This window comes from Panthera onca, chromosome F1, assembly GCF_046562875.1.
Source record: "Panthera onca isolate mPanOnc1 chromosome F1, mPanOnc1 haplotype 2, whole genome shotgun sequence".
Classification (NCBI taxonomy): domain Eukaryota; kingdom Metazoa; phylum Chordata; class Mammalia; order Carnivora; family Felidae; genus Panthera; species Panthera onca.
The window spans coordinates 19,085,240-19,110,418 of record NC_138355.1 but is presented as its reverse complement, the minus strand read 5'-3'; the positions used below and the strand labels follow the sequence as shown (position 1 = coordinate 19,110,418).

The following is a 25,179-nucleotide window of genomic DNA, read 5'->3' as shown; positions in this document are numbered from 1 at the left end:
ATTTATTTTTAGAGAGACAGAGACAGAGACAGCAACAGCGCAAGCAGGGAAGGGGTAGAAAGAGAAGGGAAAAAGAATCCCAAGCAGACTCCGTGCTGCCAGCACAGAGCCCAAGACAGGGCTCGAATTCACAAAACTGTGAGATCATGACTGAGCCAAAACCAAGAGACAGACGCTTAACCAACTGAGCCCAAGCCAACCTTAAGTCAGACATTACCATATTACTGCATTTTACATTTCAAGACAATCTGCATATGAAAAATGACAAAGCTTGTTTTCAGGAAGGTAGAAGTGATTTGCCAGAACAAAGCTATTACGTTAAAGGACTGGGATGCAAGTCCATATCCATGATCCAAAACTGCTGGTCTTCTATACATTGAACTCTGTCGTCTCCCTAGCCTATCAGAAAAGATTATAAATTCCTTATGTGACCCAGGACAAGTTATACACTGCAACATCTCACTTTCAACATTTCTGAAATACAAATGTTATCTGCTTACAGGATCACTGTTAACGTAAAGATGAAAAACCTCATGGTGAAAATACACTGTAAACTATAAAGCAGTTGCCAATTATAAATTATTATTACAATTGCCACTATTAAGAAGAGAAAGTCTGGGGTGCCTGGGTAGCTCAATCAGTTAAGCAGCAACTTTGGTTCAGGTCACAATCTTGTGGTTTGTGAGTTTGAGCACCCCATCGGGCTCTGTGCTGACAATTCAAACCCTGGAGCCTGCTTCAGATTCTGGGTCTCCCTCTCTCTCTGTTCCTCCCCCACTCATGCTGTCTGTCTCTCTCTCTCTCTCTCCAAAAAAAAAAAAAAAAAAAAAACTTAAAAAAAAAACAGAGAAAGTTTAGCCTTCCATAATACCTATGAGTTTTTACTCAAAACAGAGCTTTTAACAGCAAGTTAGCATCCATACAATCACCTAAACTCAGCACATCTAGCACTGCTTTAGACTTCAGAAATGGAAAAAAGTGAGAAAAACAAAGATGGTATGTTAATGTCCTGCAACAGGAAACTGGATTTTTTTACTTTTGCTTTTAGTCCATCAAATGATTAGGATTCTATTTACCTCCATTTATGCTGCTAGAAGACTACCGATAAAAATTAAGAAGGGAAGAAAGGAAAAGGAAAGGAGGCAAACATCTATCAATACCAGTCAAAGAACACTGTCTCTTAACTGAACTTTCGTTGTTAAAATGAAAAGTGACAGTATGTCAGAAGGAGGTAAACAGAAATACAAAGAAAAGCTGTAAGTCAATTAGATTTCTTTTCAGAATATACAAACACACTACAAGCTAAATTCTGAAAAAACTGGAATCCCAGTCTCACACTAAAGAAGTTAAAAAAAAAAAAAAAAAGATAGTTGGAAAAGTCTTCCAGGTGAGAAATGTTGGGATTGCTTTTCCCTGACTAAAGGGATCAAGTAGAGATAGATACACAGGTATTCCTCACTGCGCACAGTATGAGGAACCATTAAAATAACCACACAAGCCAAAACTGTACAAAGCGATGTTATAATCAATGGGAAAAATTATGATTGTTTTGCAAACAACTTTTTTGTTGTTTTGTCAAAACTTTAAAAAACTCTTTACTGTCAGTTTTAAGTATATAAAGAAATGGAGGAAAAAAAGTGAAACTTATTTAGCCCCTTGTAACTTAAAGCGCTTAGAAACGTTGACAATTAAGGTGTTTTGCTTCTTTGGAAACAATTATTAAGACTAGCTTGAACAGTGCTTGCTTTCCTCTCATACAATTCACAACATGGGGTAAGCATCTTTTCTTTGAGGAACTCACGTTCCTTTCTAAGTCTGAATCAGCTTCCAATATTTTCTCCTTTGCACTTTTAATGTTATGAAAGGTCTCTGAGGGCTCCTTTAATGTGGAGCTTTTGCTGGCATCACCTCCTCTGCGACATTCATCCTTTTCATCGCAACCACTTTATTTATGCTGCTAGATTAATCCTCTGCCTGCCTATCTAGATTCCACTGAATAGCGGCAATGTCAACATTCCCGTGGTCCTATTCCTTTCTAATTCCATCTACGTCCCGTTCAAATCCCGCAGAGTTATTTGCACAGGGCACTAAAGGTTCTGCCATGCCACATGCATACTATTCACTGCTGCTTCCTGTCATGATGCATGAATGTTTTTAACAGCATGCTTCTACCATATTTCTTCCAAAACTTAGCTAAGAAACTGCATTGTCTCCAGTCCTGTAATTATCATTCCCATTCAATGTGGCAACTAACTTCAAAATGTTGGCTTAAACGCTAGCAAAACTAACTAGAATTTTAGTTTTTGTTGCAGTCTTCATCCAAAGTAGAAGTAAATGCTTCATTTCAACCATAAGCACCTTTCTATTACTACTGAACTTAAAGATGATGGAGTCCATCAGAGTCTATCAGACTTTTTCAGAACGGCTCATACCACAGCTTCACACAGGGCTTAGGTCTCGTCCTGTTCTCGTTCTGCTGTCACCATTTCCAAATCTTCTAAGATTGCATGAAATTTCACTTTCCACATTACCACTTTCCATTTCTTTCCTGCACTTTGATCTTTGTTGGCCAACTCTTTCAGAAAATTATCCATTTTTGTGAAATGTTCGGGAGGTTTCCCACTGAGCGGTAAGGAGCAACACAACAACACACTCTGTGGTCTGAGAGTTAACTAAGCAACAGACATGCTGTGATCACTATCAACAGAATGTGAATGAAGTGATGTGACTGGTCACTGATCCTGTACTTATGTAGTGACAGTGCACTGAAGAGTTAACAGCAAAGTTTTCACTTTCTACAATTACTCAAAATTAATATACTATGGTAACAAAAATTTGAACCACGTGGCTACAGGACTGGTGTTATTTAACTAAACCAAAGTAACATAAATTTGTGCATTATCATAACTGTAAAATAATGCCTCCTTGTCTATACACATAAGTTCTAAAAAATCTAGCCACGGCTTTGCCTTCTCATGTAGCAGTCTACTCCGATTCTGCAGGCTACTCTGATTTCCACTTATCACTCAAAACAGTCTCAGTAACGATCATGATTGTGGTACTAGTGATAATACCACCAACAGTAATAACAAAAAGCATTTATTAAGCATTTATTCTGAGTCAGGGACTATTCCAAATACTTCACAGGTATTACCCAATTTTTTCCTCTCCAAATTCTTAGGTATTATTCACAACTTACACATTAGAAACTGAAGCACAGACAAGTTAAATAACTTGGCCAAGGTCACTGTAGAGCCAGGATCCAAATCCAGATCAAAGACTCCACAGTTGTGATCTTAAGAACTTTACTAGCTTCAATGCCATCAGTCACAGGAAGAAGTCTCTCCATTAAGTTTTATACTTGTAAGCAAAACAGGTTTAAAACACTGGCTGTTCTTTTCTTTCCAATCTTCAGGTGGGAAGTTTTTACTTTGCCCCTAAGATTACCTGGAACACTAGGACTAATTACTAGGAAAAAAATAATTTAAAATAGATGCTTAGGATTGCTTTAGATTTGCTATCAGTACAGAGAATTTAATCTACAAGGAGGCTATTAAAGAAGAGGTAATATTTTTAGGTCTTTTTCTTCTCTTTTTTAAATTATCAACCAGTAAACTTCAAGAACATACAACAACCTCCAAACATACCATCCAGGGGCAGTAACTCCCACATTATAATGGATTGAAATTTGAAATGCAGAACCATTTTGAAATATCAATACTTTTACTAACACCTTTCAAATATAAAAAGAGAACTTAGCTATAGTCAGATAGAAAATATAAAATTAAAAAATTATTAAAACAAACCAATAAATTTCAAAATCTAACACTTGGCCTAATCACTGCTAAAAACATTTAGTAAATCAATTATTTTGCTTTACTATTCAGTAGGAATAATACAAGAAATCTGGATAATGATACATTATTTAGGCTTTTGCATATACCAGATATAGGAATAAAAATAAAAGCAAAACTGCAAGTATTTTTATAATTGAATGTACCTGAATATACCTGTAAACACAATTCAAAAACCTCACAAAGCATGGCAAAAAATAAAAATTTTCCCCCTAGCTACTACTGGTTAACAAGGGCTTGTTTTCTCCTACACAAAGGTAAATCAAATGTAGGTAGAGACAAAGATCAGCAAAAAATTATAAAGTCAATTATATGAGAAAATGTAAAACATACACAACTTCAGCAAATTTTACTGAATAAGAATAATAAGTAATTCCAGGGACACCTGGGTGTCTCAGTTGGTTAAGTGGTTAAGCATCTGAATTTGGCTCAGGTCATGGTCTCACAGTTCATGAGTTCAAGCCCTGGACTGGGTTCTCTTCTGTCAGCACAGAGCCCACCTCAAGTCCTCTCTCTCCCTCTCTCTCTTTCTCTCTCTCACACACACACACACATTTAAATATGTATACATATAAACATTTAAATATATATAATATAAAATGCATAATATATATAAGCATAAAATATATTTTATATATATAATATATATATTATATATATAAAGAATAATAGTGATTCCATCTGGACTCCCTGCTTCTTTTTTTTTTCCCAGCTATAATTTCACTTCCTTTTTTTCTTCTACTCTTTATTTCATCTACATTTTCTTCCATGTCTGTTGATACATTTTTGTTTTATCTCTTCCATCTGGAGTTTTATCTTTCTTTATATAGTTGGCAGTAGAATTGATATGATTTACTGAGGAATTAGGTGTACAGGAAGAAAGATCTGACTCCAAGTTTTTCACCCTGAGTAAATGGAAGGATCAAGTTACAAATTGGTAAGACAGGGGAGACTATGGGAGGAACAGGTTTGGAACAGGGTTGGGAATCAAGAGTTTGAGTTTTGAACAAATAACCTTAAAATGTCAAATGAAGAGGTGAAAAGGAGTGAGCAGAAGATATCCTAACATTACTGGCTTTGCCTTCCTCTGAACATTCCTAGAAAAGTCGCAGTCAAATTATGAAAACAACAAGAATTTCTCTGAGGCAACATTAGAGGAAGAAAATGTGGTTCTCACATTGGTTCCAGTTAATAAGGAGCCTGATGAAGAACATCAAATGGAACTAAGTGTTTTTTCAACTTCATAAGTCAGCCTGAAGACACCGGAGACAAAGTTCATCATCCTCAAATGAATGAACAATTCAAGATTTTCCCCCAAAATGGTTGTTGTAATACACCAATCCTTCCCTTGCCAACCAATTTGCCTTCAGTTAATAAAGTGGCTTGGGACAATCTGCAAAACTGGTGCCAACAATTTGAGTACCGATGGCCAGAAAATACAGGTTTATGTGAGGCTCCAGAAACATGCTTACTCTGAAAGAAACGAGAATATTCCTAAACATCACCAAAGGCCAAACTGCAGTCATGCCTGAGGAAATGCAAGATGGTGGCCAAGAGATGAAGGATTTGGAAAAGTTGTAAGAAAAGTGAGACAGAGGAAGAAATAATACAGTTGAAGTGATAACTTCAGCACAGGAAGGCACGTTGGCAGCACAGTCAAGAACCACTGCAAAGAGCCAAATGATCTAAGGCTGTGAATTCATAATCCATTCCTGCTTCTGTTGAGATCTTTGTGCTACAAGCCTCTGGTGTCTAGTGGTGTGTGGTCCATGGCAGAACTCTCTTGTCAGACACAGAATGTTGGCTTTGCCTGCAGCTCCATGCAGGTCGGGCCCGGGCCTGACGCTCCCGAAAGGATGACCTCCCTCTTCCCGTTACCCGCCTGCACTTTCCCATCCCTAGGCCCAGAAGGTAACATGTTACGCCCTGAATGTGCTAAAAGAAATAAGAAAATGATGAAACAATTCATTGCAGGGGGGAGGGAGAAGTGACCTGGTTTGAACACACCAACACCATTCCCTTCAGATGGCCATAGCTTAATAAAGAGTAAGTGGTGGAGAGCCCACAGATACATAGACTTCCACCCCAGTGACTGCTGTGCTGTGTCCTAGCCATTCTCAGTGTTGCCTGATGCCTTGAGTACAGATATAAATGTCCGGACTCTGTACTTCAGGTTTGCCAAGAAGTGACTGCTACGGCTACTTTAAATATTTAGTTATGCAGAATATAATTTAGTTTTGTTTTAATTACTAGATTTTTTTTTTTTAAGTAGTTTTAGGCTTTCAGAAAAATTGAGCGGAAAGTACAGGGTTCTGAAATACTGCCCCAACCCCTTCCTCTACTATCAACATCCTGCACCAGTGTGGTACATTTGTCGAACCTACATTGGCTTATCCTGATCACCCAAAGGCCATAGTTCATGACAGGGTGCACTTTTTGTGTCGTACAGTCTCTGGGCTTTGACAAGTATATAATGACCGCCTATATCCACCATGATAGTTTCAAAATAGTTTCACTGCTCTTAAATTTTCATGTTGCATCTACTCAATACTCCCTTCCTTCCAAATCCTGACTACCGATCTTTTTACTGTCTCCATAGGTTTGCCTTTTCTAGAATGTCATACATTTGGCATCACAGTAGCCTTTTCAGATGGACTTCTTTCATAGCAATATGCATTGAAGGTCCCTTCTTTTCACGGCTTGATAGGCCACCTGTTTTTAGTGCTGAATATTCCACTGCCTCCATGTACTTTGTTTATTCATTCACATACTAAAAGTCATCTTGGGTGCTTCCAACTTTTGGCAATCACGAATAAAGCTGCTATAAACAAACAAACAAATGCCAAATGAAGATCCTAAAGTTGTGGACCTATATTTATATAAATTTGGAATTCAGAAGAGACCTCAGGTTTGAGATTAAAAATTTAGAAGTCATTCATTTGTAGACTATATTTGAAGTCATATATTTAAAGCGATTGGATGAGGTAACTAAGAAGCAAGTGCGGTAGAGGAAAGACCGCTAAAATTATGTCATCAAGAAGGAGACATAGAATAAAATCTAAACAAGAAGAAAGCTTGCCATAAGAGCATGCCCATTTCATCCAAAGTAATAAGAGAAAAGGCAGAATATATGGTACAGATGAGATAAATTGGCAGACAAGGTGATAGGAATACCTAAAGTTCTACTATTGTTTCTATTATCTTAAATAAGAAGAGATAATTGGCTTAGAGTAAACATGTAGAAGACATGATGCACTTTTAAACAGAAGATGTGAAATAGCCTAGGAGAGACATGAAATAGGTTGTCTAGTAAAATTAAATAGGGATGCTAACAACACAAAAGTACACCTGAGGTTGTGGTCATGAATTTGAAGTAAAGCCAATCAGCATGGTTATATGTTTATTTTCCCAGCTGCATTCAGTTATAACAAGTGTTGGTGCAAAGGAGAAAGCTAGAATTAACCAGAGATGGGAATATGCCAGAGGAATAGAAAGATGGAAAAGAGAGCAAGGGAGTTGTGGGAGTATATAAAGGAATAATTTATAAAGGTAGATAATGGAATCTAAGTTGGGATGGAGACATGTAAAAAAGTAAAATCATGAAGTGAGTGGGTGAGGGACAGTAAAACATGATAGGACCATAGATTATTAGTCTCAGTGAGATCAAATAATTAATGGAATTGAGAAAATGAGAATGAATTAGACAGATAAGAAGTACTGATCAGACAGTAGGATACTTGATACTAAGATTATGAAGGGAGTACAGTCAATGGTAATGACAAATTCCAGACTATGACCCTTGAAGCAGGTGGCCGAAGTAGGGAGGAAGAAAGGTCTTTGGAGAGAATGAGATCAAAAAAACTAAGAAGCTGGGTTATTAGAAAAACCATCTATATAGATAGTGAAACTGCTATAACTTAGGAAAAGCCTAATGATTGGAGAATGACAGTGAGCCAGGAGCTAAAATCTTCAAAGAATGATGGGAATCCCAAGGATGTGTAGATAACTGCAACAATAGAGGCTAGCAGATGGGAAAGTCTGAGAGCATCAAATTTGAAGCTGTGAGTTTCTAAGGAGGGAAGAGGAAAACAGTCTGGAAGAAGCAAGGACATTCAAAGGATACTCACACATCTCCAGGCCAAGGTACAAAGGCAGGGGAGGAGAGAAAACAGCCATCACTTGAGAAGCAGTAGACTCAGGGCAAGCCCAGTTTATATAAAGTGAAGGCAACATTCAGAATCAGGTTGAAGATTAAAGAAACTATGCTTACGATGACTATGAGTTCCAGAGTGTAAAATGGAATGTCCCAAAAGCTGGGTAAACATGGACAACAGGAGTCAGAAGACAGAATATACAGAGTCATGTGGGGATCAGGATTTGAGTATTGATGGAAAACCCAAGAGTCTTGGATGTCTTACAAGGCCTGAAACAGCCAAAACAGAAACAAAATTCAGTGAGGCTAAAGGTTGAGGGTAGGAAGAAGGACCGTGGCAAGAGCATGCAGAGCCCTGGAATACCCTTCTTTACTCCAGTTTGGGACAACCAGGGTGCACGAGTTAAGGAAGGGGCAGTACTACCAGAGGAACATGGAATTCTGGGCATCCCTTTCCTATTATTGATGGGGGATAGGAATGCGAACAGACTATATGAGTGTGGAGGAGTTTTTACTTGAAGTACATCGAGGAAAGGTAACTACTGCTGCGTATCCAAAGACACTCTCAGTTAACGAATTTGCGAAATTGTAAACCCAAAAATATATATACTATGCATTAGCTCATAACCTCATCTCACAAATGCTACTGCTCCCTAAAAGACAAGGTCTGAAAAAGCTGTCCTATATCTTCAATAAAGAGACTTTCAATTAGGCAAAAGCTTATTTTCTACAATCAATAAAAGCTACACATACATACATCCCCAAGAAAGGAAATAATAATCTTAGATGTGGTCCCTGCATGAAAACCTACTTATAGCAAAATGCTCTTGTGTTGGAGTCCCCAAGACCACTCTAGGTTCGAAGATTTGCTAGAAGGACTCACAGGACTCAGCACATAGTTGCATTTATGGCTATGATTTATTAGAATGAACAGATACAGGGGCGCCTGGGTGGCTCAGTCGGTTAAAGCATCCGACTTCGGCTCAGGTCATGATCTCGCGGTCCATGAGTTCGAGCCCCGCGTCGGGCTCTGTGCTGACCGCTCAGAGCCTGGAGCCTGTTTCAGATTCTGTGTCTCCCTCTCTCTCTGACCCTCCCCTGTTCATGCTCTGTCTCTCTCTGTCTCAAAAATAAATAAACGTTAAATTTTTTTTTTTTTTTAAAGAATGAACAGATACAAAGCAAAATCAGCACAGGGAAAAGGCGCAAGGGGTGAAGTTCAGAGTCCTCGTCCTGTGGAGTCACAGAGGATGCATTTAATTCCTCCAGCAATGAGATGAGACATGTGTGAAAAGTTGTTTACCAGGGCAAATGAGAGACTCAGTATCTAAGGTTTTTACTGAGGGCTGGTCATACAAGCATCCTCTGCCTAGGACATAACAAAATTCCAGATTCCAGAAGGAGAGCAAGTATTCAGCATAAATCACGCTGTACAGTTTAGGCACAGTTCTGAGAATGATGGAAACCTCTCCGAAATCCAAGTTTCCAGATGCCATTCCAGAACCAACCCTACAGGGCGCCTGGGTGGCTCAGTAGGTTGAGAGTCCAACTTCGGCTCAGGTCATGATCTTGCAGTTCACAAGTTTGAGTCCCACACTGGGCTCTGTACTGAGAGCTCAGAGCCTGGAGCCTGCTTCAGATTCTGTGTCTCCCACCCCCTCTCCCAGCTCACGTTCTTTTCTCTCTCTCTCTCTCTCTCTCTCTCTCTCTCTCAAAAATAAACAAACACTAAAATAAAGAAGAAGAAGAACAAACCCTACAAGCAGACCTTTAGGAATAGCAGTTTTGGCCCTACTTTGTTAACTCTCTTCTATACAGCCCTATCTTGATATTTACATTTTAAGAGAACTTTAATATAAAACAATGCCATCTGTGTGTAAAATAATATAGATTCCTCAGGAGTTCAATTCCATTTAAAAGACTTGAGCACCTCGGTGTCTCAGTTGAGCATCCAACTCTTGATTTTGGCTCAGGTCATGATCCCAGGGTCATGGGATCAAGCCCCTACATCAGGCTCCGTGCTGAGCGTGGAGCCTGCTTAAGAGTCTCTCCCTCTGCCCCTCTCCCCTGCTCGCGCTCTCTCTCTCTCTCCCTCTCTCTCTCTCTCTCTCTCTGTCTGTCTAGGGGTGCCTGAGTGGCTCAGTCAGTTAAGTGCCTGACTCTTGATTTCAGCTCGGGTCATGATCTCACGGTTGGTGAGATCAGGCCCTACATTGGGCTCTGCACTGACAGCATGGAGCCTGCTTGGGAGTCTCTCTCTCCCTCTTTCTCTGTGCCCCCCCCCCCTTATTGAACTCTCTCTCTCTCTCAAAATAAATAAACTTTAAAAAATAAATAAAAACCTTGAATCAAGCTATATAAAGTTTTGATCAGTTATGAAAAGAATAACAATCTTCTACAGTATAGTGGAATAATGAAATAATTTGCCAAAATATATAATAAACCTTAAAGAAAACATGTAACAATTAGAAAAAGAACATGAGGTGGGGCGCCTGGGTGGCTCAGTTGGTTAAGTGTCTGACTCTTGATTTTGGCTCAGGTCATGATCTCATAGTTGTAAGGCAGAGCCTCACATATCAAGCCCTGCACTGGGCATGCAGCCTGCTTAAGATTCCCTCTCTTGCTCTCCCTATGCCCCTACCCTGCCTGCTTGGGAAGGAGGGAAGGAAGGAAGGAAGGAAGGGAAAGAAAGAGAGAAAGAAAAAAAGAGAGAGAGAGAAAGAAAAGAAAAGAAAAGAAATAAAAAGAAAAGAAAGGAAAGAAAGAAATTCAAAGAACTTCAAAGAAATTCAAAGAAAGAAAGAAAATGTGAGAATAAAAAAAAGTGAGTAAACTTATTAAAACAGTTAGAAAAGACCAAATCAATAAAGCAAAGTACAAAATTTCACATGTAACTTATTTAACTTTTGTTAATTGCCTAATGTTCTCCTATACAAAAATAACATTTTATGTAGTTCTTCCTCCCTCTTCAAATGAACCAAAGATCTTAAAAAAAAAAACTGAACTGCCATTATAAAGGACAAAATATTAGTACTTAAATAATGCTTACTAGTAATGTAAAATAATTATATCTATAGATACTTAACACCTTTCCTTGCCCCTCCCCACCAAAAAACATCATACAGAGGAGTCAAACTGAATAAGGCTTTAGGAAGAATACCAAGACACCCTGCAAAATAACATGCTTCCTCCCCACACACTAAGAAATTTAACCCAAAGGATAATTTACTTTATAGGACTTCTTTTGTATGAAAAAAACTGTGCATTAAACACTCGGGGTGGAAATGGACATAGGGTAGAAATCATTAGTTTTTAATTCTTGTCATTATTACTATTATGACACCAAAAAAAAAAATATCTAAAATAACCACTTTCTTCCCAGTCCCCAGAAATGTATTTGAAACTTTATGGGACTGGTTGATTTTATTAGGTACTAATTCAATTAGTCAACTGAAATCCAATTAGGAAAGAAAATACAGTAATTTGAACAGGGAAAGTTTACTATAAGGAATTATTAACTATAATAGGAGAGTAACTATAAAGAGAATTCTAAAGAATACCCTAAGGCTGAGGGAGAGAACACCAAGAAAGAGCAAACCTGGAAGGAGGATCCTCTCCCTAAAGCTGGTATTCTAACAGCTTACTACAAAAGGTAGGACTGTAGCACAGTAGATGGCAAAGTTTGCTAGACTGCCCAGGCAAAGCTGGACCACAAGCAAGCAGGAAACAGCCCACTGGGTGCAGGTAGGCAAGTAAAAATAAAGGAAATCAGAACTCCTGGAGCCAGCTCACTGGCAGAATGGTGTAAGGCCCAAAGTCCACACACTCTGTGTCTGGAGGTCCACAGGAAGATCTTGCTGAACCAGGACTAGGACTATGAGCTCGAGGAGGAAGTGCATGCACTGGCTGCACAGCTGGAGCACAGCACCACTGGATATCCCAGAACCTACAGCTAGAGCAAGAAACAACCACCACATCGCACCAGAACCATAAAAGAGAAGACCCTTCTTTTGCAGTGTCTCTCTAGCACCCTCTACTGGCTCAATTTAATATTGTGCTTGCGCAAAGAAGAAATACATAAGTAGATAAGGTAAGAGGGTAGATCTGGAACCAAGAGGCAATAAATTGGTAACTGGCATAGGATATAGTTAAAATACTCACTTCTCCTGATTACTTAATACTCATGTTAGCACCTAAAAATTCTTGTATCAATACATTTTTTAAAAAAGCATTTTCTAATGTAAGCTGAGAATGTAACTTGGTTTAACCACTATGGAAAAATATGGATGCTCCTCAAAAAATTACAAATAGATCTACCATATGATCTAGCAATCCTATTTCTGAGTATATACCCAATGGAAATGAAAACAGGATAAAAAAATGAAAATAGGATATAAAAGAGATACATGCACTCCCAAGTTTACTGCAACATTATTCACAATAGCCAAAATATGGAAAAAACCTAAAAGCTCATCAATGGATGAATGGATAAAGAAGATGTGGTATATATAGATACAATGGAATATTATTCAGCCATGAGAAAAAAAGAAATCCTGCCATTTTCAACAACAGGGAACTTGAGCAAACTGTGTTAACTAACATAAGTCAGACAGAGAAATATTGCAGGATATCACTTACATGTGGAATCTAAAAGAACCACACTCACGAAAACAGGGAGTTAAAAGGTGGTTACCAGGGCTGGGAAGTGGGGGAATAGGAGAGATGTTGTTTAAGGACACAAACTTGCAACTAGTAGTAAATAAGTCCTAGAGATCTAATGTACAATACATAAGTATAGACAATAATATTGTATTATAAGCAAACTTGCTAAGAGACTAGATCTTATGAAAAAGAAATAACAATTACGTGAGGTGACAGAGGTGCTATTACTACAAAGGCAATAATATTACAATATAAATACATCAAACCAACATATTATACACCCTAAATTTACATAACGTCAAATATATTTCAATCAAAAAAAAAACACACACATTTGAGCAACCTGGAACTCTCCTCAGCAGGACCTGGGAGCCCCTCTGTCCATAATTACCTTGAATGCTCACCTTAAGTTAAAGAAAACTAATTAAAAATCTCTCACCACTAGAAAAATAATTAAGAAATTATTATGTTATAAAAGAACAGTATGATTTACAAAAGGATTCAAAAAATGCTCCCTCCGATAGAGATCTATAGATTGTACCAATGTAAATTTTCTAATTTGTATACTGCACTATAATTACGTATGATGTTACCATTGGGGGAAACTGGAGGAAGTGTATATGGAGCCTCTCTGTACTATAACTGTAACTTCCTGTGAGTCTGTAATTATCTCTAATTTTAAAATTCATTTAAAGATGAATTCCAAGACATCTAGAACAGTTCCACTTATAAAAACATGCTATGGAATATGTTTTCACTGCTAATATTTAAAAAAAAAAACTCTTAAAATACAATGCTGAAAAAGTAATAGCATTATATACATACTTCTATAGTGACACTTCCCTCTACCGCATGCCAGCAATGGAAGATATTGAAAATTCTGTCCTAATTACAAGTTCCAGTCCAAAGACTGCGAGACAGAAGCTTCCAATGTTCTACTGGCAATGCCAATAGTTCTTTACCGATTGTCACTTGAAATAAATATCAGAGAACACTGAAAGGTTTTTTGTATAATACCTTATTTTCCTAAGGAAAAAGAAAGTTATCTTTCGACTGCCTTAAAAGAAAACCCAAAAGAGAACAAATGTTCATAGAACATCTTTTTAAAATATTATGCAGACTTTGGGTCACCCCACTAATTTTCTCTCATTTCAGGATGGAGGAGAATGATGTCCTCCAAGAAAAATTATTACAACATCTAAAGGTCTTAGGGTGTCTGACTGGCTCAGTCAGTGGAGTGTACAATTCTTATCTCAGGGTTATAAGTTCAAGCCCCACACTGGGAGTAGAGATCACTTAAAAAATGAAATCTTAAAACCTCTTAAAATCTTAAAATATCTTGATTTTGTCGACAGGTTTCATAGGTACACTAATTTCTATAAAAGAATAAAAGATGGAAATCAAACTAACATCTACGCAACCTAAAGTCAGTGACTTGAGCTTCTTTCTAAATAAAATTGTAACTTGCTAGAATGAAGGTAAAAATAAGTGCTAGGTAAACCCAGCAAAAGACCATCAGAATGATCAAATGTGAAATTAGATCAGCCCAAATGTAATAAACAGTTGGAAGTTCTACCATTCCCCTACATTAGTGATTATCAAATCATATTAGAAAATTGTGCTGAAAGAAGAAAAGAGCCCCAGGTGGTTGGTTTTGTTTTGTCTTGTTTAGTTTTTTTAATACTCCTTAACTTGGAAATCTTTTTCTCAAGAAAATAACACAAGGAAAGGTACCTCTCAATCACTCACGCTATGCCGTATGGTACTTAACACTTCAATGTCTCATTATATGGTTTTTGCTGCAAGCCAGCAAGCACAAGTTAAGAAGTGAAGAAGGATATACTACCGAAACAAGCAATCTCTGAATTACTCCACAAATGATCAAACTACCTTCTGTTAATGATGTGTTATGTATTTTTTAATGTATGTGTAACGGATGTATTCTCCAATATTAGGATCAAAGTGACTCATGCAAATCCTTTCTTTCTAGCAGTGTGATCTACGTTACTCAGTACAAACAGAGTTATATGTTCATAACAAACCTAATAATCATCCTTTACTTGCTATAGCCATATTTCATTTTGATTCACACAGCAAAGCATCAGGGCAGATCCCTGGGAACAGGGTGATTCGAAAGATATAAACCCTGAAGCCAAAAATCTCTTCCCAACTAACCTTCCACAAGGCCTGAAATTAACATCATTAGAATTCCACTTCTTGTTAGGGAATTTTATGGAGATACATTTTGTAAGCGTATATTGTATTACTGCCCTGAATTTTATTACAAAATAAGAATACTTGGCAAAAATCAACCAGTCAGAAAATTAACACAACAAAAAGTGAAACACTTCCCCCTCACTTCTCGAGTATGACACGTAACCAACCACCTATTCAAAGCATCGAGGTGGGTGCTATGTAATAGTGCTAGTAACAGTGTATCTTAAACACGAGATAAAGCTTTAAAAATCCGTATCAACTCAGTACTTTGCAAGAAATTTTTTTTTGCAGTATTTCTACTTGTGGTAATACCAAAAATCACAGAAATTTCAGCTGGTCGGGCATAGAGATGATTGCCATTTCTGCTCTGGAAACACTAGAAGAGCACGGCCTGGTCAAATCTGCACACTTTAACATTTACAACTGGGGGCTTGCAATAATTGGGTTTCAGTCTTGCTCTTCTCACACATCTCAGAGGGCAATCATCTTGCTTCCTCCCTTCAGTTGTTATTGTTGGTTTTCTCTTCTACAAATCAATCAGCTTTCCTCCCAGGACATGGTGCCCCTGAGTTTGAAGTCACTGAGTAATCACTTGGACACCCCCACATCTCTATTCTCATTTTCCAATTCTGCTAGAAATACAATAAAGAATACCAGCTCATTTATTTTCTAACTGGTTTAATTTTCAGCTTAGTGTACAATCAAGATTTAGTTGGGCACAGCCTTTAGTCTTTTAGAGTACACACTCAGGAACCAACTGGCTTTGGTTTAAACCCTGGTTCTACCAGTTTCTGGCCAAGTGACCAAGGTTACTTAACCTCCTGAAACCTGTTTCATCGTCTGCAAAAATGTGGTAATAATTATAAAACCTTCCTCATACGTCATTATGATAATTGTACCATGGCCATCTCGTAGTAAGTGCTCAATAATTGTTGTCTGTTATTATTTTCTCTCTTATGTACAGTTCCTAAATAAAGCTCAATATGTAAAATGTAACATGGGTCATGGAAAAAAAGCAAAAGAATATTAGAAATTTTCAAGATATGAAAGCAGTTTTCACATCTTCTCTAAACAAGGTAGGATTCTATCAGGTGCAGTGTCCCTCAATGTAACAATGAGTTTGGTCGATACTGTATAAAATTTTTACATACCTTTTATTCATTTTTTTCAACAAGTTCTTTATTCTGATATCAGACAAACTTAATTCAAATATTAATTGTATTACCTGGGCAGGTTATTGAACCGTTCTGTGCCTCAGTTTCCTCAAATGTACAGTGAAGATAATAGTAGCTACACCTCATAAATGACACCGAGAACCATGCCCAGCACAGCAAGTGCTAAGTAAGGATTAAGTAGCTAACTACAAAGTTCTGTGTTGCTAGCAATGTGCTAGATGTTGGAGATTCTGAAATAGAGGACATAGTATTTGCCTTCAAAGAAGTCAAGAAAGATAATCTCAGTATAATTTGTTTAATATCTACAAAGGAAGAAGGCTTGAACCCTTGAATACACAGATAAATGGACTCTTTCAGAATAAAAATATTAAAAAAAAAAAAAAAAGCCCAAATCTTGAAAATTAGCATTTGGGGTAGGTGATGGGTACACTGAGGTTCAATATATTACTTTGTACTTTCACATATGTTGGAAATTTTACACAATGAAAAGTTGTTTTTAAAAACAATACATCATTTTCTCTTTCAGAAGATAAGCCAAAATGATGTAATCTGATTTTTTTCACATCAATGTCTTTATATGACAAACTTTGTTTAAGACCATGTTTAAGATTCAGAGGTGTTAATCCTCTTGACAAGACTGCCACCTGGTGGATTACCTTAAATTCCACCATTTACATTTTATAATTTAAACACATTAAATGCTACATATAATCTAATAAAAGGCAAGTTTCTTTTTCCAAAAAATACAAATCCAAGTACTAACAAAATTTCCAATATCACAGGAAATTCTGTGTGTTATGCTGAACAAAGTATTGTTTGGAGAACCATTAGCCTAAAGCAATCTCAGTCAATTTTAGTTTGGGTATTTATAGAGGTCATCTGACAAAACGTGGTAAAAAAAAAAAAAAAAAAAGAAAGAGAAGAAAGAAAGAAGTAAAGAAACTTAACATGGGTTTAGTAATTAATGCCAGATATATGAACCCAGAGTTGTTAGATAATACCATCAAGATTAACTATATTAAAATAAAACCAATATAGTAAGTGGTTATATATGGAATGAGTTCTTTCATTTTGTTTTTAATTCCTAATTCTATACAAACGGGCACTTGTGGCTTAGGTAAAATTTCTTTTTTTTTTTTTTTTTTTAATGTTTATTCATTTTGAGAGAGAGCTCAAGTGGGGGAGGAACACAGAAAGAGGGAGAAAGAATCGCAAACAGGTTCCACACTGCCAGAATGGAGCTTGACACAGGGCTTGATCCCACAAACTGTGAGACCATGACCTGAGCTGAAATCAAGAGTCAGATGCTTAACCGACTGATGCACCCAAGCACCCCAAATATCTAATAAGAGCAATATATACTGATCAAAAAAAGGGCTTATCTCAAACAACTTAAGCAGAAGTTGAGATAATGTGCTCTGTAAAAATCCCTTAAAATTACTCAGAAAGCATGATGATGAAGAAATCGATGTTGAAGATTATTCAGTCTAAATGAAATTGTCTTACGAATAAGAGAGTGGGCAAAGTGCCCCATTTCTAAGTTATTATTTTGCATAATATATTTAGAAAGCATGTGTAAATGTTTAATTAAGTTAATGAAGAAAACATTATAAGCAGGCATTCAGCTATTTTACCTATAATCATCAATGTTTCTATACTCAAGTTGACCAAACTTGAGAGTTTCTCATTGGGAAAAGGAAGCACTGCCTAACACACAGCAGGGCACAGGCCTCTATAGCAGAGACAGAACATACCATTTCACCATAAAACTCCAAGATTTTTAATAATGATTATTAAGGGTTAAATTACTCAACACCTAATACTTCTTTGCCTGTGTTAGTACAAACTTATTAAATGGAAAGCTGCCTTTTGTTACGCCGGAAAGGTAAAGACATAGGGTGTGAAGGGACTCCCAGTGGCAAATTCTGGACAATGATCACCAAGATAATTAAGTTCTGTAGTGAATTATAAAGCACTGCAGGGGGGGAGGAGAGAAATTCAAGAGTCTATACCAAAAATAAACAGATAAATAAGTGGAAGAGAAGGGAGATCTTTGGCTTACATTAGAATGCCTAGGGCTGACTGCTAAACTACCAAGAAGGTGCAGGAGATTGAAAGTTCTAATTTTGCATTCCTCACAGTAAAGATAAGATCAGACAAGAATTTGAATGAATGTTAACTTAAGAAAATGTTTATGAGAAGCAGGATATTTTCATTCATCTCCCTACAGACTGCTTATTTGTTTCAAGGGGGGAGAAAAAGGGGAATTACAGTGGAGAAATCAGATATTTTCACAATCACATTTTCGCAACCAAAATTAACATCACCAGGGAGGGACAGATAGTTATCAGGCACCTCCAAATGAAATCCACTATGAAGGAGACAATATCACCTATGGAGCAAGAAGTAATCTGGATCTAATCACAAGGTAATATTAGATAAACCCCAAATTAGTAATGTTACATTAAAAAGTGGGAAAATGGATGTATTCTTCAAAAATTCCATGTCATAAGCAACACAGAAAGGCTGTGGAAATATTACCACATTAATGAAAGCCAAAGACATACGGCAACTAAATGCAATATCTGACCCTAGTGTAAATCCTGAGCTGGAGGAAAAAAGGATGCTGAGATAAGTGACAAAACTGGAGACAAATGGTAGGTTAAAGACAAAGCATTGTATATGGGGCACCTGGATGGCTCTGTCAGTTAAGCATCTGACTCTCGGTTTCAGCTCGGGTCATGATTTCACAGTGAGTTCAAGCCCCACATAGGGCTCCACGCTGTCAGTGTGGAGCCTGCTCTGGATTTCTCGCTCTCCCTCTCTGTCTGGCCCTCCCCTACTTGTGTTCTCTCCCTCCCCCTCCCCCCTCTCTAAAATATATAAATAAGTATTGTATGAATGCTAAATTTAAAAAAGTATTGTAGGAATGCTAAATTTATAGAAGTTGCTACAAATAATGTGCTTATATAATAGATATCCGTATCCTTATTTTTAGGAAATACTCATTTCCTAAGGAATTATATAGGAATAAAATTGTTCAGAAAAACAATAACGTGGGTCTGTCTGTAGGTAGGTAGGGAGGGAGGGAAAGATTGAGAGACAGAGAGGAGAGAGATTGAGAGATTGAGAAAGTGGGTGCACAGCAAATGGGGTAAAATGTTACCAAGAGAGGATTCTAAGCAGAGTACACAGATGTTCTCTGTACCATTTTTTTTTTTACTCTTCTATAAGTTTGAAATTGCATACTTGCAAATAAAAAGATTCAAACATTGCTAGAGCTACTGTTAACAACAACACATTCTCATCATCATTGTTTTAGGACTAAAATATTCAAAGTCAATAATACCTTTAATCTTTAGCTATGTTTCATGAACTTTTATGACTCACAATTATTTTTTTATTATCACTAAGAAAGGAAAAAAGATGACAACTATAAGAGAGAATTATACAGCAGAACTTTTCCTGTTATCTGGATACCAGCAGTTAAACCCAAGGATGGGAACAAAGCACAGCTAAATTCCTGACATTCTAAAGAAAGCTGCAGATAATTGGGGGCCAGACACCTTCTCCCACACTTGAGAGAGACAGCGGTGACCATGATCCCATCAGCCAGCACCTCAACTGGCTCCCGCCTTCATCCTAGTCTACACATGGGGAGGGAGGAGTCAGAGTCTACAGCAATCTTGATGAAGAGGCTTTTCTTTCTCTTATGACTGTCACCAATTGCTCCCACTTCTAGAAACCAAGTGAATAGGCACTTATTTTTGTTTCTGGCTTTTTATCACCATAAAGAGGGCTGTAATAAATACCCTCAGAAATATGTCCTTCGACAGTGGTACTTTTATTTTTAATGGAATAGATTCCCTAGAATGGAGACTGATGCATGCAAGTATAGATTTGGGTTTTGTTTTGTTTACTTTTATAGATGTTGCCAGGTTGTTTCTCAAAAAGGGGATATATACACACTTTACCCCTTCCCCCATATTCCCACCAGCCTGACGTGTTCTTTTTGCCAATGTGGTATCTTACTGCTACCTTAATTACATTTCCCTCTCTATTTGTGAATTGGGACATCTTTACATACATATGTTTGTTAGCCATGTGAATAGCTTTCCTGTGATTTGTTCATTCTTGCTCTTTGTTTTTTTTTACAAATTGTTAAGAAATTTATGTATATTATAGACATTAGCCTTCATCTGTCATCTACAGTACAAATACTTTTTCTACAACTATCATTTGTTATTCTTTGTTTATAGGACCTTTTGTCCTACAAGATTTTTTGTTTTTACATGTTCAAATATATACATAAAACATATAAATGCACACACACACATTTGTGTGTGTATGTATGTGTGTCTGTGTGTATACTTACATATTTAAAAGATATGTATCTATTTTTCTTAAGCCCCTGAAAGTCCAGTAACTAAATGTACTTTTTAATTATCAGACATGATTGAGAATTTAAGGTATTTGTCCTACATGTAAATAAGGGACAGCAGGAAAAAGGGGTATGACCAAACAGAGCTGAAGTAGTTATTACTGGCACGGGGTGGGGGGAGGGGGGATCATGTTTATTTCCCCCATCAACTGCGATTTTTTTTTTAATTTACCATTTTAACCATCTTTTAAATGTTTATTTATTTTGAGAGAGAGAGAATGAGAAAGGGGAAAGAGCAGAGAGAGAGGGAGACAGAGGATCTGAAGCAGGCTCTCAGCTGACAGCAGAGAGCCCGATGCAGGGCTCAAATCCATAAACCATGAGATCATGACCTGAGCCAAAGTCAGAAGCTTAACCAGCTGAGCCACCCAGGCACTCCCATCAACTGAGACTTTCAATAAACCAGTTACATTTAACTTATTGAAGTGGGTAAAGCATTATGACTCTCATTCTCATTTTTACACGGAGAAACTGAAGAATGGTGAAAAGACACAGCAAGTAATAAAGCTGAGAGATTCAACAGTATGTCTCTTCAAACACAACAGCAATGTCAATACAAGTTTTTGGTAGCATTTAGGAGCAAGCTGCTTACCTTTCAATAGCTAATTCTTTGTTAGAAAGTTGCTGCACTGTAATTACCACCTTCTTCTCTATTCCTTGTTTTAACTTGAAATAAAATTTCTCTCTATCCTTAGGCACAGGACTGAAATATGCAAAAAGAACAGAAGTATCAGTACAACACCACAATAAAATAATCTACTGCAAGTTTAGAATTCCAGCACCCTTATTCTTAAGGTGTGCTAAACTCATCTTGCCTGAGTAGCTAACTACCAATGTTATAGTCAGCAAAACAAAGTCACTAATTAATTTCTAAATTGGATTTATAAGAGCCTTATATTTTACTTAACAAAGGTTAAAATCCAAGATTCTTTAAATGACATCATTTCAACTTTAGTTTCTAAATTTAACAAATTTAGGAATATAGCTTATTTAATTATTTTTTAAGACTCACTATTCTGGTTTAGCTGGTTGTGTGGTTGTAAGAGCCTTAACACACTGAAACCCAAGGCAAAACAAAGTGAGAAGAGCTTACTTTAAAACATCTATAATTTGATAACTGTAACATACAAACTCAAGTAAATATAAATAAGAGATGGAAAAAGAGTTATGGATCAGGAGCAACTTAAATTCTACCTTCAGCCATACTGACTATTCTATATATATATATATATATATATATACATACACACATACATACAGATAGATAGATATAGATATATTAGTTTCCATACAATACCTAGTGCTCATCCCAACAGGTGCCCTCCTCAATGCCCATCACCCACTTTCCCCTCTCCCCCACCCCCCACCAACCCTCAATTTGTTCTCAGTATTTAAGAGTCTCTTATGGTTTGCCTCCCTCCCTCTCTATAACTTTCTTTTTTTCCCCTTCTCCTCCCCCATGGTCTTCTGTTAAGTTTCTCAGGATCCACATATGAGTGAAAACATATGATGTCTGTCTTTCTCTGCCTAACTTATTTCACTTAGCATAATACCCTCCAGTTCCATCCACGTTGCTGCAAATGGCCAGATTCCATTCTTTCTCATTGACAAGTAGTATTCCATTGTATATATAAACCACATCTTCTTTATCCATTCGTCAGTTGATGGACATTTAGGCTCTTCCCATAATTTGGCTATTGTTCAAAGTGCTGCTATAAACATGTGCCCCTATGCATCAGCACTCCTGTATCCCTTGGGTAAACTCCTAGCAGTACCACTGCTAGGTCGTAGGGTAGTTCTATTTTTAATTTTTTGAGGAACCTCCATACGGTTTTCCAGAGTGGCTGCACCAGTGTGCATTCCCACCGACAGTGCAAGAGGGCTCCCATTTCTCCACATCCTCTCCAGCATCTATACCAGACTATTCTTAAGAATTAATTCATTAAGACAATCTAAGTGTCTAAAATATAGATTATCTTAAATATCACGATTTCACTCATATGTGGAATTTAAGAAACAAAACAGATGAACATATGGGAAGGGCAAAAAGAGAGAGAGGGAAGCAAACTATAATAGCCTTAAGGATAGAGAACAGACTGAGGGTTGATGGAGGGAGTTGGGTGAGGGATGGGCTAGATGGGTGATGGGAAGGAAAAATAAGATAAAAACAGAGACAAACCAAAAGAGACTCTCTAACTATAGAGAACAAACTGAGGGTTGCTGGGGGGGGGGGGGGGGGGGGGGGATGGGCTAAATGGGTGATTGGCATTAAGGAGGGCACTTGTTGGGATGAGCACTGGGTGTTGTATGTAAGAGATGAATCACTGAATTCTACTCCTGAAACCAATACTACAATGTATGTTAACTAACTTGAACTTAAATACACACACACACACACACACACACACACACACACACACACACACAGGGGGGGGGGGGGACAGATATAGAAACATAATCTTATCTGAAAAGAAAAAATACCTTGAGCAATTTATCTAAGACTCAATTTCTATATCTATTAAAAAAAAAAGACAAAAAACTCTACCTAACAATTCTTATTAGAATTAAAGGCACATAGGGGCGCCTGGGTGGCTTGGTCGGTCAAGCGTCCGACTTCAGCTCAGGTCATGATCTCATGGTCCGTGAGTTCAAGCCCCGCGTCGGGCTCTGTGCTGACAGCTCAAAGCCTGGAGCCTGTTTCAGATTCTGTGTCTCCCTCTCTCTCTGCCCCTCCCCTGTTCATGCTCTGTCTCTCTCTGTCTCAAAAATAAATACATGTTAAAAAAAAATTTTTTTTTAAAGAATTAAAGGCACATAAGTGGCTGTTAAAGAGCATAACTATATCCTATCACCTGTCTATTTGTGAACAGGAGAAAAACATTCTAAATATACAATAGAAGAAAATGGTTAAATGATGATCAAACCACCCAATATATTATTGGTACTATTAAAAATGATCTTAATTAAGAACATTTTAATGGAAAAATTCTTACATAATAAAGTTAAAAGAAAAAAAACCTGTGTATATACAACTGTATAAAAATACCCCTTAGAAATAAACAAAGGGAATAAATCAAGTATTAAAAGTGATTGTGGTTGACAAAAGTATAGCTTTTTATTCTTTTTATTATTTTACTACAATTTTCTATAATATCATTATTCACAAATATGGAGAAAATATTTTACATAAAGTATCTGAAAGCATGAGAATAATGAAACATTCATTCACCTGCCAAATATTTTTTTTTTTTTTATCATTTTAAAGCTTTATACCAACATTGTATAGCCTCTGGAAGCTTTATGTTAGCCAATACTATATTTCAGGCACAATACCAACTTTTATTCTTCCCAAATAACCTCACCTAAAGTTTCCTTTTCCATCATCTTCTTTTACCTCCAAGGAGACACTGAAGGTAAACACGTCACTGTCAGGGGTAGGAATAACTGAGTCTTTAACATCAGACACTTGTCTGGAAGAACGTTTGAATGCTGTACAGAAACTATATAAAATTCTGCTTACCTAAAAGAATAAAAATGGAGATACCATTAGGCAAAAGCTTTAACTGCATTTTGATACCCCTCTCTCCTAATTTTTGAATCTATTCCTTTCCATGGTCACAATTTACTTTAGCAGATATAGTCTAAGCATACATATATATACACACATATATGCAAATATGTTTATATGTATTATATATAATACAAAACATTTTATATAGTTTGCTTATATTTATATAAGCTTGTATTTATGTGTTTATATATTATACGTAATATATAACATTTAATTTACAAATATAGTTTGTTTCTTCAACTTTAGCATTTAAACCTGGTAATAAAGATGTTTAATTAACTGTAGTTCACAAAAGGAGCTCTATTTATTTATAGATGTTTCTAGGCCTCAAAATATACTATATTGCAACAAATGAATCCTAAGGTAATCCTAAGAATGGTGCTGGCATCTAAATATTCCCAATTAACACACACAAACAAGGTTTTAGTCTAAGTTCTCTAAGTGCAATTTCTCTTCTCACTTCCCTTGGCTTCAGTGGGTTAGACACTGAAGCACAAAATGAAGTAAATACTGGCGTTCCTGGGTGGCTCAGTCAGTTAAACGTCCAACTTTGACTCAGGTCATGATCTCATGGTTCATGAGTTTGAGCTCTGCATCGGGCTCTGGGCTGACAGCTCAGAGCCTGGTCTGCTTCAGATTCTGTGTCTCATTCTCTCTCTGCTCCTTCCCCCACTCCTGCCCTCTCTCTCAAAAATAAACATTAAAAAAAATATTTTAAAAATGAAATAAATACTGGTTTTAGCAATAAGCAAACATGGTAACATGATTAAGAGAGTTTCGAGTGTTATCACAGTGATGCTGTGTTATAAATGCATTGCAGGATTCCCAGTTGAAATGATTTCTTTTATTAGCATTAAGCCACCCTGGTGAATACTATAAAAAATATATGTCAATGGCTTATACTCTTTCCCTAAAGTGGAGCAGTCCTCTAAATCCCACACTTTCAGAAGCTATTCTCTTCCTTGGTTCGAAAAGTAGCATCACACCATCTCAAAATTGTAAACTTGAAGCACAAAAGAACTTCCAAATCTCTCAGGCCACCAGAGGTTGAACAATGAAACCACGATGAAGAAGAGTTTAACAAAGGTCATAACCTCACACTGAGA

The 25,179-nt window shown here is 37.0% G+C and overlaps 1 protein-coding gene across 7 annotated transcripts in view; it reads right to left on the bottom strand.

The window, feature by feature from the left end:
- RABGAP1L (RAB GTPase activating protein 1 like) overlaps nucleotides 1-25,179 on the bottom strand; it is a 753,436-nt gene that overhangs the window by 645,245 nt on the left and 83,012 nt on the right. For 5 of the 7 annotated variants that reach the window (XM_060644898.3, XM_060644899.3, XM_060644901.3 and 2 more), the window contains 2 exons: nucleotides 23,865-24,022; nucleotides 21,095-21,205 (listed from right to left, as the gene is read on the bottom strand). In XM_060644898.3, coding sequence (XP_060500881.1) covers nucleotides 21,095-21,205; nucleotides 23,865-24,022 — 269 coding nt within the window. Of the gene's footprint in view, nucleotides 1-21,094; nucleotides 21,206-23,047; nucleotides 23,235-23,864; nucleotides 24,023-25,179 lie in introns of those variants that run through there. The other 2 variants (XM_078441218.2, XM_060644903.3) reach the window with 1 other exon arrangement.